The sequence below is a fragment of the Zosterops lateralis genome (genome assembly GCF_965231275.1).
Source record: "Zosterops lateralis genome assembly, chromosome: Z".
Classification (NCBI taxonomy): Eukaryota; Metazoa; Chordata; class Aves; order Passeriformes; family Zosteropidae; genus Zosterops; species Zosterops lateralis.
Window position 1 is genome coordinate 2,671,319 of NC_139800.1, and position 16,559 is coordinate 2,687,877.

General features: G+C 43.8%; 1 protein-coding gene across 1 annotated transcript in view; it reads left to right on the forward strand.

Moving 5' to 3' along the window:
* Positions 1–16,559, forward strand: part of LOXHD1 (lipoxygenase homology PLAT domains 1) — a gene marked incomplete at both ends in the record, with an annotated part of 189,042 nt that overhangs the window by 132,485 nt on the left and 39,998 nt on the right. The window contains 6 exons of the mRNA XM_083883544.1: positions 1,287–1,449; positions 4,161–4,315; positions 5,092–5,301; positions 7,835–7,958; positions 11,394–11,602; positions 16,206–16,391. Coding sequence (XP_083739670.1) covers positions 1,287–1,449; positions 4,161–4,315; positions 5,092–5,301; positions 7,835–7,958; positions 11,394–11,602; positions 16,206–16,391 — 1,047 coding nt within the window. The remainder of the gene's footprint in view (positions 1–1,286; positions 1,450–4,160; positions 4,316–5,091; positions 5,302–7,834; positions 7,959–11,393; positions 11,603–16,205; positions 16,392–16,559) is intronic.

Here is a 16,559-nt window from a genome sequence, read left to right on the forward strand (position 1 = left end):
CAAGGGATGGAGAGACAGGAAAGGGGGAATGGCTTCACATTTAGAGAGGGCAGGGGAATAGATATTAGAAAGAAATTCTTGACTGTGAATGTGGTGAGACCCTGGCACAGGGTGCCCAGAGCAGCTGTGGCTGCCCCTGGATCCCTGGCAGTGTCCAAAGCCAGGCTGGACAGGGCTTGGAGTAACCTGGGATAGTGGAAGGTCATCTTTAAGGTCTTATCCAGCCCAAACCCCTCTGGGATTCTGTTTAACATCCATTAGGATGTTATATATGAAAGTGATGGCACAAAGTATGCTGGAAAGAGCAGGAAGCCCCTGTGCAGTGTAAGATATAAACGATGAGCTTGTCATCAAAGAAAGGGCCTTTTTTCTATTTTTCTGTAGTTAGTTACTGTGAGATTAAAACGAACTTTTTTTTTTTTTTTTTTTTTTTTTTTTTTTTTTTTTTTTTTTTTTTTTTTTTTTTTTGCCTTCTGTTCAGGCTTGTGGCCTCTGTATCTTGCATGGTGGCTCATGCTCCTCTCCTCATGGAGTCATAGCCTGGGGTACCCAGCATGGAGAAAGCTGCCTCCTGCCTCTTACCATCTTGGAGGCCTTATGGGAGTCTGTTCTTAATGAACAGTCTGGGATTAATTTTGTTTACCAAGTGGAAAACACATGTTCTATTGTTTTTGTCTGTTTGATGATATAAATCATATTTGTTTCCACCAAAGTGAAGTCAAAACAAAAGATCAAAAATTAAATCAGTATTTTTCTCCTCGTATTGCATGTATGGGAATTGCCTGTAACCCAGCTTGAGTCACAGAATTATAAGGGAAATCATGAGGTATTGAGCTCAGAAAAAAAAAAAAAAAACAACAAAAAAAAAACCAGCAAAAAAAGCCCTACTGGCTTCAAAGAAAATGCTGCCTGAATAAGGGTTGAAGAGGAATTGCAGAGTGTCAATAAAGCACAGCTTCAGCAGGAATGGTGCAGTCCTGATCAGGAATTTACAAGTTTTAATACTGGGAAGGGCAGAGATGTACTGCATCATACAGCCACTCTCACACACCCACTGGGAATCCTGTTTTCTGCTGCATGTTCAGTGCTGCTTCTGAGAGCCCTCAGATGTCCTCTTTCTGGAGGAAACACATTTCTGTGCACTATTTTAGGTCTGCCTCTACACACACAAGCATACATACATGAGTTGAAAATCCTCGCCTGCATGTCAGAGTGTTTTCAAAGGGGAAATGCTGTCGTGTGTTCATGTTGTTTTGAAGAGCTCTCCTCTGTGATGTTTACTCCAGGGCTCAGAAACTATCACATTTCCATGTGAAAGATGGCTTGCAAAGTCTGAAGATGACGGTGAGACTGTCAGAGAACTGGTGCCATCTGATATTTTTACTGAAAAGCTCATGAAGGATGGGACACTCAAGCAGATAGAGGAAGAAGTCGAAGACCCTTTAGAAGGTAATTTAATCCTAGGAGTAGGTAGGGATGATTTGTCTGAGATTTTTGGAAGAAAATGTTTGGATGAGCGGTTCAGTGCCCTGCTGGCACAACTCTTCACTTCTCTTTCCTTTCCTGTTTTCTGGCCTCTCTCACACCTGCAGCACTTCTGTGCAATAACATCATTATTTTACTGTTGGGGCTTTTGAGAACCTGTCACAGGCACCCTTCCACACCCATAATTTCCATATTTCCTCTGGTGCCTAACAAAATTCTTATATCTTGTCTTTAAGGCTGTGTTAACCTCTTCACTCCTTTGCCCAGCTTCTTCTGTGCTGTGCACTCTGCCTCTTCCTTTCCTATCCTATGAGTCTAATTAATGCTCCTCTTTCCTCCCAGAGTTGTTTTTCCTGCTGCCCTTCAGGTACATATGCATAACCTTTAGAAACTTGGGTCATTGCAGCCACCCTCACCTCATTAAAATGCCTTTCAGGAGGAGAAAAAAATTCTTATTCAGTTTTGAGTTCATCCTATAAGATGGTGACGTTCAGTGTTTGGCCTTACTGGTAGCTGAAGCAAGTGAAAAAGAACTGTAATTTCACCCCTAAATCATTGCTTCTCTGTATGTGCAGCTGTTTGTGCCTCTTTTTCCTCTAGAAAAGAATCTCCTTTTCTCACCCAGAGCTCATTATGTCCTTGAGAGAGGTCATGAACTTCCTCCTCCTGAGCAGAGCAAAAGGATTTCAGATGCCATTTCCATTCTTGACTCTCGCCTCTGACAACAAGATGATTCAACAGAGAAAATAAGTTCTCTCACTGTTGCTTTTCTTTCAGAGTCTGACTTGCATTTGCTGTAGAACATTGTCAGAGTGGAATTAATGTGGATTGTTTTCTACTGCCAAGGGAAGAGGTGCCCTGCTGGAAGGAAGACGGGTGTCCTCCTTCCTCCTGTTAAGAGCTACATGGTAGCTTATGGGAGATTTCTTTTCCTGCAAAGACAATTTTAAAACCAATCACTAAGTGGTAAAACACTGATGAGGGTGGCCCAGAAAAGTGGTGAATGCCTCATTCCTGGAAATATTTGAGCTCAGACTGGATGAGGCTCTGATAAGTGTGGTCTAATGGAAGGTCACAGCCCATGGCAGGTGGGTTGGACAAGGTGGCCTTTAAAGGTCCCTTCCAATCCAAACAAATTGATGATTCAATGATTCTGTGACATCTAGGTGCCTGCATGACATTTTCCTTAACTTGTTAATTTCTGTTGCTTTACCTTGGATCAGTTACCATTTGTTAATTAACCCAGGTGACTCACTTCTCCTCCTGAAGGCAAAGCCTTAAATAAGTTTTACAATCTACGGAATAGATTTTTTGTGTTATTAAAAGTTCCTTCTGGCATGGAGCTAGGGCTAAGTTTGGGAACTTCTGCTTTAGACATAAAATATCTGGGACAAGAATTAAATCTTCTGCATGTCTACATCTTGGGCAGTGACACAGTGTAAATGACAGTGATGGAAAAGCAGCTTGTGGTATTCTGAGGATCATCTTTTTTTTATAATATGCTGTGTTTCAGTCCTAGAGGCCTCTAGAACTAGCAAAGAAAGGCCAAGGAGGGATGCATTGACTAATTAGAAGATATATAATGCTTCCTTCCTTACTAAAGGAGCAGTTGCCTCTCAAACATGGAACTGTAATTCTGTAGGACACGTGTGAAGAGGCAAACCAGAATATCCAGCACTGCACATAATCCTGGTGGATGCTCTCAGGTGTTGACTCTGATCCATTTCTCAGAGAAATCAATGGAAATCTTTCATGGATGACAAAGCAGAATAGAGACTGTCTTTCTGTGAAAGAACAAAAAGGCAATATAGCAATTTTCTTCAGTGCTGTTAACATACACAGAATCCTAACTAACACTTTGTGCCTCTTGCTCATTTGCATTGCCCTGGGATTTTCAGGGAGGCATTCTCCACGGCTCATATGCCACCAGGGTAATCAGAGGCTTGTGGAGACCCTCACTGTTTTCCTGGAGAGGATGCTTTCAGTAACTGTTTGTTTTCCCCATATAATTGGGAGAAGAGTAGCAAAATAAAAACAGGAGTATTTAACAGGTTTAGTAAAGCACATTACTAAAGGCTTGATGAGGTTTTATTGTCTCATCATTGAGCAAGCTAAAGAGAAAGGGTACTTAAACAGCACTGCTCCAGCCCTTCCTTAATTAAATACTCTCTCAGCAAAAGGACCCAGAAACCTGTTCTCTGTCTGTTTGGGGAATTTATAGAGATACATGCCATTAACTCCTGTAGTAACTGCACATCTGAATTCCCAGTCTTTGTTTATGGAAGATGGAGTATTAAGGATTCACAGCACTAAATTACTTGTCCCCAGATCTATGTCCCTCGAGCCTCTGTGTGAAAAGGTGCTGAGTTCCCTCACCTCTATTGACTTCTCATCCAGTAATGACCATAATGATTCTTTGCATTTTTAACCATGAACTGTGTGATCAAAGCAACACACAGGTATTGATTAGATGGAGAAAAGGAAAGTCAGCAAATGCCAGCCCAGGGATTCTCCAGTCTTTGGACTGGAAACCTGAAAGAAAAACCACATGGGATTTAATACCTCTACAAGTGATGAACAGAAAATCTGGAGAACATTTTCTTAGGTAAATTCAGTACCTAACATGGATCTTAATATTTCATCTGACCAGAAATCATCTCTGTTTCTTTCTGCAGTTCACACATACAAGATCACCGTGTTCACTGGGGATATCTATGGTGCTGGGACAGATGCCAATGTCTTCCTAAATATCTATGGAGACATGGGGGACATGGGAGAGAGAAAACTCAGTAAATCCGAAACAAACTTCAACAAGTTTGAAAGAGGACAGGTACAAATGTGAAGGCTTAATGACACTTTCCATTTCTCAGTCTTTAACCTATCAAGTCAATGACTGCCTTTATAGGCTGAGTTTTCCTATGAGAGATGAATTGATTGATTCCATTTACCACATTCATTACCTCTTAAAATGCTTTGTATGGATTGTCAGCTGGGTATTACAACTGACAGGCACTGCAGCAAACAGGCAGATGTTCCTATGAAGTCACTGATGGACAAATTATGAGCTTGGTCATGGAAACTGGCTGGAGCTGTGAGCTGCAGATTCCCACAGTCCCTGTGCAACTGATTTGCATGTACACATTGGAATCCACCAGAAAACTTGTTAAACTTATGGGACTTAAACTTCAGCTGTATCTGGGAAAATAACACCAAAAGTGATGCTCTGTGGTCATTCCATGGGTCACTTGGATATAATGGTGGCAAGGATTGTCTTATCTGGATTGTTCATACAAATCTAACTGGATTAGAAAGGGAAGCATACTTTAAAAATCTCCCAGGATTTCAATATTCTAACTGGTTGTAAAAGTGGTGTTTCTTGCAGCCCCCTTCCTAGCAGAAGCAGGCTTTAAAACACTTCCCTGAAGAACAGTTTTAGCTTACAGACATGCCTCTATAGACTTCTGCAAAGCTTTTAGCCAAACGCCATCCAGAAATATGGAATTTAAACATATGTGGTCTGTAGTCTCCCTTTTTTTTTGCCTTTTTCCAGTGGATGATGTGTTGGGAGTTTGTTAACAGAACCAACTGCTCTTGAACACCCTGCAGGAGGACACGTTCACAATACAGGCTGTGGACCTTGGCATTTTATACAAGATCAAGATTCGTCATGACAATAGCATGTTCAGCCCTGACTGGTTTCTGGAAAAAGTGGAGATCCTGGATGAAACCACAGAGGAGTCATTTGTTTTTCTGTGCGAGCGCTGGCTCTCCAAAAAGAAAGAGGACAAAAAGATAGAGCGCACACTTTATGAACAGGTATAGTTATGGCTAAAAGCAGATCCCACTGCCACCCATAAAAATAAAATTATTGAGTATCTGGTTGGAGTCCAAGGCAGCTCATTAGGGATTCAGAGGGCTTTTGGCTTATCCAAAATTAATTTCTGATTTTCAGACGAGAGCTGAAAGTAAGGCCACTCTCAGCCCATTATCATTAGCTCTGTAATTTGCAATTTCAACAGAAAAATCAAGGAGTGTAAGTGGAACCCTTCAGATGAGAGTTCACTACCTTGCTGATAAACAGCATTTCCCTGCTGCTGTCCTGGCCATGCTCACAAAGCAGGTTGGTAATGGGTCCCACTATTCAAAGTCCTCCAGCCAGAATATTGGGTCCTTTGACTTCATCCTCACTTGGACTGGGTGTTTATTTCTGTTCAGATCCCTATTCCACCACTGCCTGACATAAAAAGCAAGGTCTCTTTGCTACCACTCAGAGCACCAAACATTTTCTAGTGAAATGTCCTTTCTACTTGCACACTCTATTGCTTATCAGCTTAGTGCAGCTAATTGGAATTCGAGGTACATGCTCTAATTAAAATTAGCAAACAAGATTAATAGACTTCTCTTACTTCTATACAGTGAGACATAATAAAGCAGCTGATTATAAGTTCATTTTATTTAAGGAGTCCACTTTGCAAAATACAGAGAGGCTTTAATTGACAGTAACCACTAAAATGATCATCAATGGAATTGGCCCAGGCTCATCCTGGAGGCAGCAGAGCGGATGTAAGAGGAGTTACACCATGGATGAGTGTTGCCATATGCTGCCTCATAAAACTGCAGCACACGATGCTGTGAGTGCCTTGTGGACAGGCTTACCCTGTTGCTTTTATCAATTTCTAACGAGGAAAAACTAATCACCCCATTTTTGCTTTTAATTATTTGACTGTGTGGCAAAAGCCTCACGTTTATTGGACAGTGACACCAAGTGCATTGTCAGTGACTCTTCAAACACAAGTAGTGTTTCACATCACCCAGATTTGCAGAACTCTGCCTCTTAAGACATTTGAGCTGCGTCTGATGAGCAGCCCTGGGAGAAGGACCTGGGGGTGCTGTGGGTGAGAGCTGGACCTGCCCCAGCCTGAACCCCATGTGCCCTGGGCTGAGCCCCAGCATGGGCAGCAGGACAGGAGGGGGATTGTGCCCCTGTGCCCCTGTGCTCAGGTCAGAGCCCACCTGCAGAGCTGCCCCAGCCCTGCCTCCAACAGCACAAGGACGTGGAGCTGCTGCAGCCAGGCCAGAGGAGGCAGGAAGGTGATCAGGGGGATGGAGCAGCTCTGCTGAGGGAATTGGGAGTGTTCAGCCTGAGAAGAGGCAGCTTCAGTGTGACCTAATCGTGGCTATCCAGTAGCTGAAGAGGGCTGACAATAAAAATGGAGACAATTTAAAAGGGCCTGGAGTGACGAGACAAGAGGGGTCTGAGTTCAGATTGAAAGAGAGTAGGTTTAGATTTCATATTAGAAAAAAATCCTTGCCTATGAGGGTGGGGAGGCCCTGGCACAGGTTGCTCAGAGAAGCTGTGGCTGCCCCTGGATCCCTGGCAGTGTCCAGAGCCAGGTTGGAAGGGGCTTAGAGCAACCTGGAATAGTTAAAGGTGTCCCTGCCCACGGGGGATTGGAACCAGATGACCTTTAAGGTCCCTGCTATGATTCTATGAGCTCTGGCACTGCTCCATTGATCTGGATTTCAGACAATCTCAGACAATTTCAGACAGGTAGCACAGAAAAGGTCACAACTCACAAGACTCTTAGGTCTATTATATTTTCTTTTAATGTAACACACATCCAAAATGGCCTGTCAGGGTTACCAATGAAGTAAATGAAAGACCACCAGTACAATACAAGCCACATTTATTCGAGCTATGCTGACTAAAAAGGTACCTGGGGAACTACAGGGTTTTCTTCTAATGTCTTTCCTGAGGCACATGGGAACAGCTGACAACAGTAGGACTCAGCCCCATTGTACTAATGCACCCCCACCTTAGTGGGTGTTTCCATATAAGGAAATGTTTAAGACTCATCTCTTGCTGTCCTAATAAGGTAAAAGACCCAGAAACTTCCATGTTCTTTTCCCAGTAGTTGTCCAGGTGCCAGCACAAGGACACTGGTTGGGCTTTAGAAATGTACCCCAAAACTTGTGGCCAATTTCATTGGATGAGGTGCCAAAAAACCCACCTGGACCATCAAGTGCTTAAAACCCTGCCCAGAACTGCTCAGTTGCTTTTTTGGACAGTTTTACAGAGTAAGAGTATTCTCTGCACTGTGTTCAACTTATATTTCCCTTGTTTGATAATGTTTGTTATTTTTGTCATTATTAAGCCCTTTTCCTATACAAAGCACATCCAGAGAAATTGTCTCACCACTCTTATTATTATTGTGGATTATTATTAAGCCACTGTGAGAAGTTGCAGGTCAACCCTCAGACTTGATGCATCTTCAGGGGACCTATTCCACTCAGGGCAGGTATAAGACTGTATCACTTCCTCACCCTCCCAAACATTCCTCCCTCCCAGAGTTACGATGGCGAGAGGAACAGCCTGGATGCCTCTTCTCTCAGCATCTCCAGCCAGGACAGCAATGCCAACCTGAAGGAGCCCAAAAAATCCAAGTTGGTCAAGGCAGCAGAGGAAGGCTCACGTGAGTGGTTGTGGCTGAGTGTTTTGGTTGCATGCATCCATGTGAGATCTTCGCTTTCAGTGCTTAAGAGGCTGTGTTCATCCTCCTGGAGAGCAAAGAGAGGCAAAACAACAAATCATTTCTCCTTGTGCTGTGGCTGGTTTGGGACAGGCTGGATCAGGGCTGGTGTTTCTGTGTCCTCTGCTTTTCCTGCAGCTCTCTGGCCTCAACAGAGGAATAAGTCATGAAGTTTCTCAGCAAATTCAGTGCTTGCAAACTGTTTATTTGGCTTAATTGAGATGGTATTTCAAAAGGAAATATTCTTTAATTTGAGTTTAAATGTGATTTATTTTTAGGACTTCTCAGGTTTCTTTTTTCCTCCCCACAGGTAGTGGGGAGGAAAACACAACACAACAGATTTTGTGTGGGTCTAGTGGAGGGTGCTCCTGCCCATGGCAGGAGGGTTGGAATGAAATGAACTTTAAGGTCCCTTCCAACCTTGCTTTTCTATCATTCTATGATTTTATGATTTATATACCCTTTTTTTTTTTTTTTTTACCACCTCTGTGTTCCAGGGCAATGACTTATCAGCTAAATTGAACCTACAGTTCTTTGATATCCTACACAGGATTAAGATTTTAGATATGTGATTACAATACTGTGTTTTATTGACTAACTGAGCAGCAGCTGCATCACAGTTACCGTCTGTCTGTGTGCTCTTAATCCACGGCAAGTGCAAAATGATTAAACTTACCTCAAACTTCCATGGTAAATGAAGAGAAAATTATGTAATTTTCCTTAGAAGTCTAAGATAGCTCTCCAGGGGGACTCACACAGGGTCCAACAGTGGTCACACTGTTGTGTGGATGGTTTGCAGCTCCTCTGATGCCCAGTAGCTTGTTGTGGTGTGATGCCTGGGTCCCACACCTTTCATTTGGGAAGCAGATGTAATGCTGCACCTCACTAAACCTGGCCTGCAACCCATGTGTCTTGGGGCAGACCCTCCTTTTGTAATCCCACATTGTGCTCAAATAAAAAGTAAGTGATTTCCATGTTCCTCCTGATGTTACTTTTGTGCTGTGACAATGGATAACATCTGCCATGTTGGCATTCTGTGTAGTTTCACGAATAATGGGTAAAATATCATCATTTCCCATGGGAACCCTTCTCCAGCAGAGCTAGGACAGTTCCCATCATCCCCATTGTGGCAGGGTGGTCTTTTTTCCTCTGAGTCCTGGAGGTTGTCATCACCACTATCTCTGCTCAGTGACATGGCCTCATTTAGGAAACTGCTTCCTGCAGGAATGTCAGATAAGATGGACTGAGTGAGCCAGGCAGCCACCTTCTGAGCTGGATAAAGAGCCAGCTCAGCTGGGTCACTCAGGAAGTGGCACTGGGAGTTGGCTGGGAAAGGGAGTGACTTTTGTCAGTCAGCCCAGTCCTGACTGTGCTGAGAGCAAATTGGAAATGCCTTTGAGGGGCAGGAGGTGGAGGATGTGAGGATGGAGTTCAGGGAAAGGTCCTCTTGGCTGGGATGATGCTTGGATCTGAACTGGGAACCTTCTCCCATGCTGGAAGGCAGCCCTGGGGATGGCATGGATGGATCCCTCAGGAAACCCACCCTCCTGAGAGGGGAACACGTGGCCTCAAGGAGCCTGAACCAAGTGCTGGCACCCAAGGACAAAGGGAGATGGGCTGGAGGACCTGTGATGTCCTGCTGTGGCCACTTGCTGCAGGTTTTGCATCCTCTAGTGCTTGAAAAAAGGGAAATACGAGTCCCAGACAAAGAGGGAGAAGACAGGGAGGGAAAATAAACTAATTTAAGGATCCATTTTCCAGTTTTCAGAGGAAAGAACAGCACAGGACTGCTCTCCCAAGCTACTATATACCTCTGCATCCATTATTTAAAGTGGGAAATCATAGTTACTCAAAGTTCTCATTTCTTTTTTATAGGTCTTTCAAGTACCTTGGCTTCAGGATCAGCTAGAAATGCTGTTAGTTCTCTGAACTTAGTCTGTCACAGCAGAACAGGACAAAACCTGTATGAACAAAAATGTCCCTATTCAAAATACACTTTGTTTAAAAGTCTGGAGATGTCCTAAACATTGCCCCTCAATATATTCTTATTATATCTGCCTTGACTACAACTAAACCCTTTTCCTGCTAAATGCATCATTGTGCTGATGCACCCACTGGAATGCAAATCACACCATAAATGGGAGAATAAATCTTGCCTAATCATCAGCTCATTTTGTGTTGGTACACAAAATTCACAAATTGGGGCTGAACGAATCTTTTTGGGTTCTGCTCTGCCCAGAGGTAAGGACAAATTTGATCAGCATGAATTTATGCCTTCCCTGATGTTGCACAAGTGTTCTGAGTCTGATCTGAATTTCTAGTACAACCCCCACCTCAAAAACGTTGTTAGTCATCATAAAGCAAAATTAGGTGTCAATCTTGGGTAATTTGGAAACCAGGCAAGTTTTTCTTTTTTGTCAACTTATAAACTTTTGGGTTGTTTTTTTTTTTTAATCAGAAAAGTGATGATGAAGCCAGGCTGTTTTGAGTCTGTGACGAAGCAAGTTTCAGAGCTCTGAGTCTTGTCAGAACTGTTTGAACAGCCCTGCACAAATGTTCTGAGAAATCAAACGAGTATTCAGCAACCAGCTCTGCACCGCCTGCTCGGCTTACCCAAATGAGCTTTTGGAAAGCCCTTGAAAAGCAGTCTGGCACTTCCTCCCTTTTAACAGCTGAACTGAAATTTCTGAAAACCACAGAAAAACCACCTCCTCTTTTACCAAGCCTTGCCCTGAAGGTTCCCCCCCCCACCCTGCCCCTAACCAAAATTATTATGCAATGCATAGAATTATTGAATGACTTACCTTTAATACAAGGATTGTTCTGTCTGGGTTTGTACAGGGATGCTGAAACCCGGAGCTGCCCCATAGATCACAGCAATCCTTGAATGAGGCACAAAGGAGAGCGTTTGTGGTTGTTCTGGGACTTTCAGTCAGTGATGGCTTACCTTGGAGCCAGCGCAGATTTATTTGTCTTTATTGAACGGGGAGTGTAAGATCACTTTGGCCTAATAGCCTGTTTAAGATTTAGGTTCCCAGACTCATCTTCAGGAAGGTCTCTTGGTGTCAATAAGGATTCAAGTCTTCTGCTATTAGGGAGAAATCTGGACTCCTTGCAGCCGGTAGGGTTGTCTGGGGAGATTAACCCTTGCAGAATTCAGTCCCAAGCGTGCCATGGGAAAGCAGTCTCCAAAGCACACTCCTAGCCCAACAAAGCATGATGTTATCGCTTCTCCAAATGAATTCAATGGGATGTGAACCTATTTGGCACGCACAGCTGCTCCCTCTGATGGGATGAGCCCCTGGTTTCCTCAAGTCTGGTACAAGTGCATGTGTGTGTGTGGGTTTTATGATGAGCAGACCTCTCTGTGTGTCACAGTGATCCCGTACCACATCACCGTCACGACGGGCACGGAGTACGACTCCAGCACCGACAGCCGCGTCTTCATCATCATCATGGGCCCCCAGAAAGTGCAGACTGAGAGGCTGTGGCTGGATCTCGAAGAAGGAAAGGATGAATTTGCAGATGGCTCTGTGGAGAAGTTTTCAGTTTGGGGCCTGGATGTTGGGGAGATCAAGAAAGTGGAGGTATGTTGTGAACGCAGCGCGAGTGCTGGGGGCGTATGAGATGTGTGGCCAAAGAAAGCATGTGGTTCTGTTATTCTTAGCAGTGAAGAAAAGGCTCTTGGGTCTAAAAGGAATGTAAACAGGACTGTGCTGGTAAGATTTTGCATGTGTCTGAACCTGTAAATAAGTATGCTTTACTTTTGCACAAAACCAGGATCCTTGTGAAGCAGAAGATAATTGTGACTCGTAAAGAAGTTACAACATGTCCCAGTTTTGTCCCATCTCTGGCACTGCTTTTTCTTGCTCCATCCCTTCTATTGCTAGATGCAGTGAATCTTCCCAGGATGCAGTTCTTCATGGGTCTTTTTCCTTGTTCATTTTTTTTCACTGCTTCCAATTGGATTTCATAAATTGTGAGAAACACATCTTGTATAATTTCCTAGCTAAACATGAAAATTGTTTTCACAGTTTGGAGGACACAGGCTTAGAGAAGAAAATTAATCATAATTTGTGAGTAATATGCGCAAATAGATTTCGGTACAGGAACCATTTTTTCTGTTATGGCTCAGGGAGACATAATTTGCATATACTCTCCATCACTGGGCTTAAACTTCACATGAATATTCCAGAGTGTTTGTATACATCATTCTTGTTTCAGATGGCAGTTCCATCTCCTTAAAGCTTGTTCCAGCCCCTCAAGTACTGAAGCCCCCAGTACCTGAGGACTCCAGGAGCCTATTTAATCTTGGTTTTTTACCCCTATCCCTCTGTGGAAGTAAACCTACCTGTTGATATGTGTGCCTGTATAATTGGAAAGAGATGAGAAAGAAAAAGAAATACTAATACTAAGAAATACTAAGAAAAACTAATAAGAAAATCTTCACATCTGTAAAACCTACTGTTGCAGCTGAGAGACTGTCACTTGCACTACCTTTCACTCAAGCAATGAATTCTGACATCTTGAGAAATTTGGGTTTATTATCAAGCCATTTTCTTAATGCACTCCCAGTGCCTGGTTATTATGAGTATTAGTGGCACTTTCTGTCTAGCCCATCTCGAAGTACAACTTTTATAGTGAAATAAGTGTATCAATCCTTCTCTTCCAGACTGGGCACACATGGAAACAGCCATGGAGCAGGACAGAAGGAGGAAAATGACAGTGTCACCTCTCAGGGTCAGAGAGACAGGAAGAGCAGCCTGAAGAAAGAAATAGAAAGAGATGCTAAAAAGGATATAGTGAATAGGGTAGGGAATGGGTAGAAAATAGAAGAAAGTAGGAGAATACACTTTGAAATAGGCAGAAGCAAGGCAAAAATTAATTTGGAAAGGAATACAAATGGAAAAAAAGATAAAAGGTTACAAATAAAATGCAGAGAGCTGGAAAAAGAAATAACATATATCTTTCAGGCTGCCGATGTTCTCCTGCACTCTTTCACCCCAGCACTCAGTGATCTCACCAGGCTGGTGCCTCACCCCGGATCACTTTCCCCTTCTGGTTTGCAACTCCCCAGCTCGCAGCTGAAGGAGCCACCTGCTCCTGGCCTTCTGCCTTCCTTCCTGCAGTGCCCTCAGCTTGGAAGGTCCCTTCTTTTGGACCCGTGTCCCAGGGATGACATCGATGTGCTAGTCTGCCGCGGTTGCCATGGCACCAGTCCGCATTTTCCTTCTAGAAAATTGCAGTGTTCAGGGACATTGCAGAAAATTGCTGGTTATCTACTTGGGGAGAAGTGAGGAACAGTTCGTTCTTGGATTTGGCGTTTGTCTGTTTGTGTGGAAGGTGAAAAGTTCTGAATGTGAGCTGCCATGTGAAAATAGCATACTATGAGGATTAAATTTCCAGGAGCCCTCTGTACAACCCAGGCAGCACATTGTACTATTTAGCAGGACTGTGATTCTACTTCAAGTTTGGTATTGTGCTCCTGCTGCAAAGATACTCCACTTAAAGCAGGAACAGTGGAACACGAAGTAATCTGAAAGGGGCTCATTTATTCCTGTCTTGTAAGCCTACAGATAAAATATTTATTACTGGTGGACTTTAATAGATACTCTGACATGAAAATAAATAACACAAGTTGTTCAGTGTAGACACTTTATACTGTGTTTTCAAGATAATTTTAAATATTTCTTCTCCTAATGAATGGAAGTTCCTAGGCTGTTGTTGCAGCAGAGAGACTCAGGTATGTCTGGGAATGTCCTGCATTGTCTTGTTTTCATAAACTGCTTTTGGTTCAGGGCCTTTCTCTGTTATTAATACAGAGAAAAATCAAGGACACACAAATGTTGCAAATGCAAGTCCAGTCCCTCAGTGGCTAGGGACCTGACCCTTAGGTTTCTCTAGTATTCTCTGAACCTTCTTTACACAAATATTCTCTCAGATTTTCCCTCTGCAACTGGGTTTCTATGTGATCCTGAGCTGCTCAGTATAAATTGTGAATCTCAGTGCCAGTGATGAGCAGTCCCTCAAAGACAGTAGGAAAAAGTTACAAAGGTTTTCAAACAGCCAAAGTAAGGATCTACTTACCTTTGAAATTCTGTTATTCTAATTTAGTTCAAACATCTCAGCCCAAAACACTTGTTGTGATATTGATATGCACATCCTGGCTACACTGCTGGTGTGGCCATGCCTTGGCATTAGTCACTGTATTGGCATGGTCTGTCTGCAGAATTGAAAGTCAAATCCTGGTGCTCTGCTGCTGAAGTCCATCTACAGGGAAGACTTGGCTGACACGGATTGAATTTGTCCCAGAATTTGCATTGTTCTTGAGGTCCTTGCCTTGTGCTTCTCCAAGGCAGCTGGATGCACAGGTTGTTTCCTTCTGGCTGTCACTGACACCAAAGAAGTTAAAGTTTGCTGTGATAATGTGGCACCTAGGAATGTTCTGGAATGAGACTTTGCCCAGGGAAGCTGTGGATATCCCATCCATGGAAGTTCCCAAGGACGGGTTGGATGGGGCTTGGAGCAACCTGGGGTGGTGGAAAGTGTCCCTGCCCATGGCAGGAGAGTTTGAATGGCATGGGCTTTAAACTGTTCTATGATTCTATGATGTGAGCAGGTAAGGGTGTGCCATGAACCCCAAATACCAGCAAATTTTATTAGGCTCATTGGGATTTTCCCTCCAGCTGCTTTGTCACTGCAGAACCATGGCCCTAAACTTTCCCCACTGCCTCATCCTTGCCTTGCAGAGCTGCACAAAGACTCTGGGCTTGGAGAGGCTCAGCCAAGCTGGCAGAGAGGGAATGGGAAGGCAAGTGTTATATTCCCATTCACCTCACACCCCAAGAATCAGAGGATTAATGCATCCATTGTAGGCTTGAATTTCCCTAGTGGTTAAGCTCTAATTTTCTGCAGCTGCACAGACCTTAGTACAGCAATAATACTCCTAATAGCAGTGATGGCTGAGACTGTCAGACAGAAAAGATCACTTGTTTTTGGGGAAAAAAATAGATACCACAGATTTATCACGCTAGATGAATCTGTTATTAAAAATTGCTTTCCGAGCCTCCCTAAATATCCTAATAATTTAGAAACAAAAACCAGTGAGGTTTTTGGATGAAGAACTTCATTTTCCTAGAGACGACAGAAAAAACACTTTCTCTGTAATTAATGAGGTGCAGTTAGGTCTTTTATGGACAGGTAGCTCATTGGAATGACTGACCAAGGTTCGTACATCGACCTGGATACATAATTTTGCTTCCAAGTCTGCCCTAGGCTGAATTTCCAACCTTCTTTAAGAGGGACACACACAGGTTCTTGGAAAAATTTATACTGTCAATATTGCTTTGCTGCTGATATACCTGCAGGAACTCTGCTTCCTGGCAGATTCAGTTCCAGGTGGGCTTTGGCTTTCATAAACTCATCCTTGCACACTTGTGCACTCTCTCTGCATTTCTGCAGGACCTCTGCCCCTGCTGCCACCTCTAGTATTCTTCTTTTTTTTCCCCTTAAATGTTTTCAGGAGGTCTTTGTTCATCCATTCAGGCTTGTGGCCACCCATGTGTGACTTCCTGGTCTCCAGGACAGATCATTCTTGAGGCTGGAGGAGGTGGTCCTTGAAAACCAACCAGCTACAGATGCAAGCTCCATCTGTTGTCTCCTGCACAAAGACAGAGCTTTTGCAGTCTAAGGGGATGGGAAGCAGAGAAACAGCATCATACATTTAGTTCACTTATATGTGGATTTGTGAGGGAAGTGCTTGTAATAATACATGTGGGTGTTTGCTGAGCTGCATCTTCCCTCCTGGCTATAAAGCTTTGAATAATCACTTTCCAGTGTAGTGACAGAAGTGGAAAGGCTTGTCAAGGTGGAGAGATGTGTCTGCTGCCAACTGCAAATGAGCATATAGAGGGCAGAGTGACAAGAGACTGGACACATTTCATGCACAACAGCCCAGTCTACCCTGGGGTTTCTTTTTTTGAGGCTGGGCTTCCCTCATGCACAGCAGTTGATGACCTGATCTCCCCCGCCCATGGCAATGACGCTGTTCCAGAGTTCCCTCCATTCCCTCGAGGAGTGGTTTGTTGTGATGCTGTTATACAGACCCTGAGTCCTTCCTTGCCAGGTGAATCGCCCTCATGCAGAGAAATGCCCTTTCCCCAGGAGGTGTTTTCTCTCTGGCCCTCACAGGTGGGACACGACGGCGCTACCCCTGAGAGCTGCTGGCTGATGGAGGAGCTCACCATTGTCGTGCCCACCAAGGGCGTCATGTACAACTTTGTCTGCAAGTGCTGGCTGGCCAGAGACAAAGGGGATGGGCTCACCTCACGAATCCTCAACATCCTGGATGCAGAATGTGTTAACATTGGCATCAAGGTAGGCACCAGGCTCACTTTGTGCCTTTAGCTGCTGCAGGGACCTCTGCTGACACGGGTGGTGCATCAGCGGCTCTCAGACTTTGACTTTTGCAACTGGCTTGAGCCTTCTCTTTGCTTTGCTTTCCTGTCTTATTTTATTAGCAAAATCTCTTGGCATGGTTTAGGA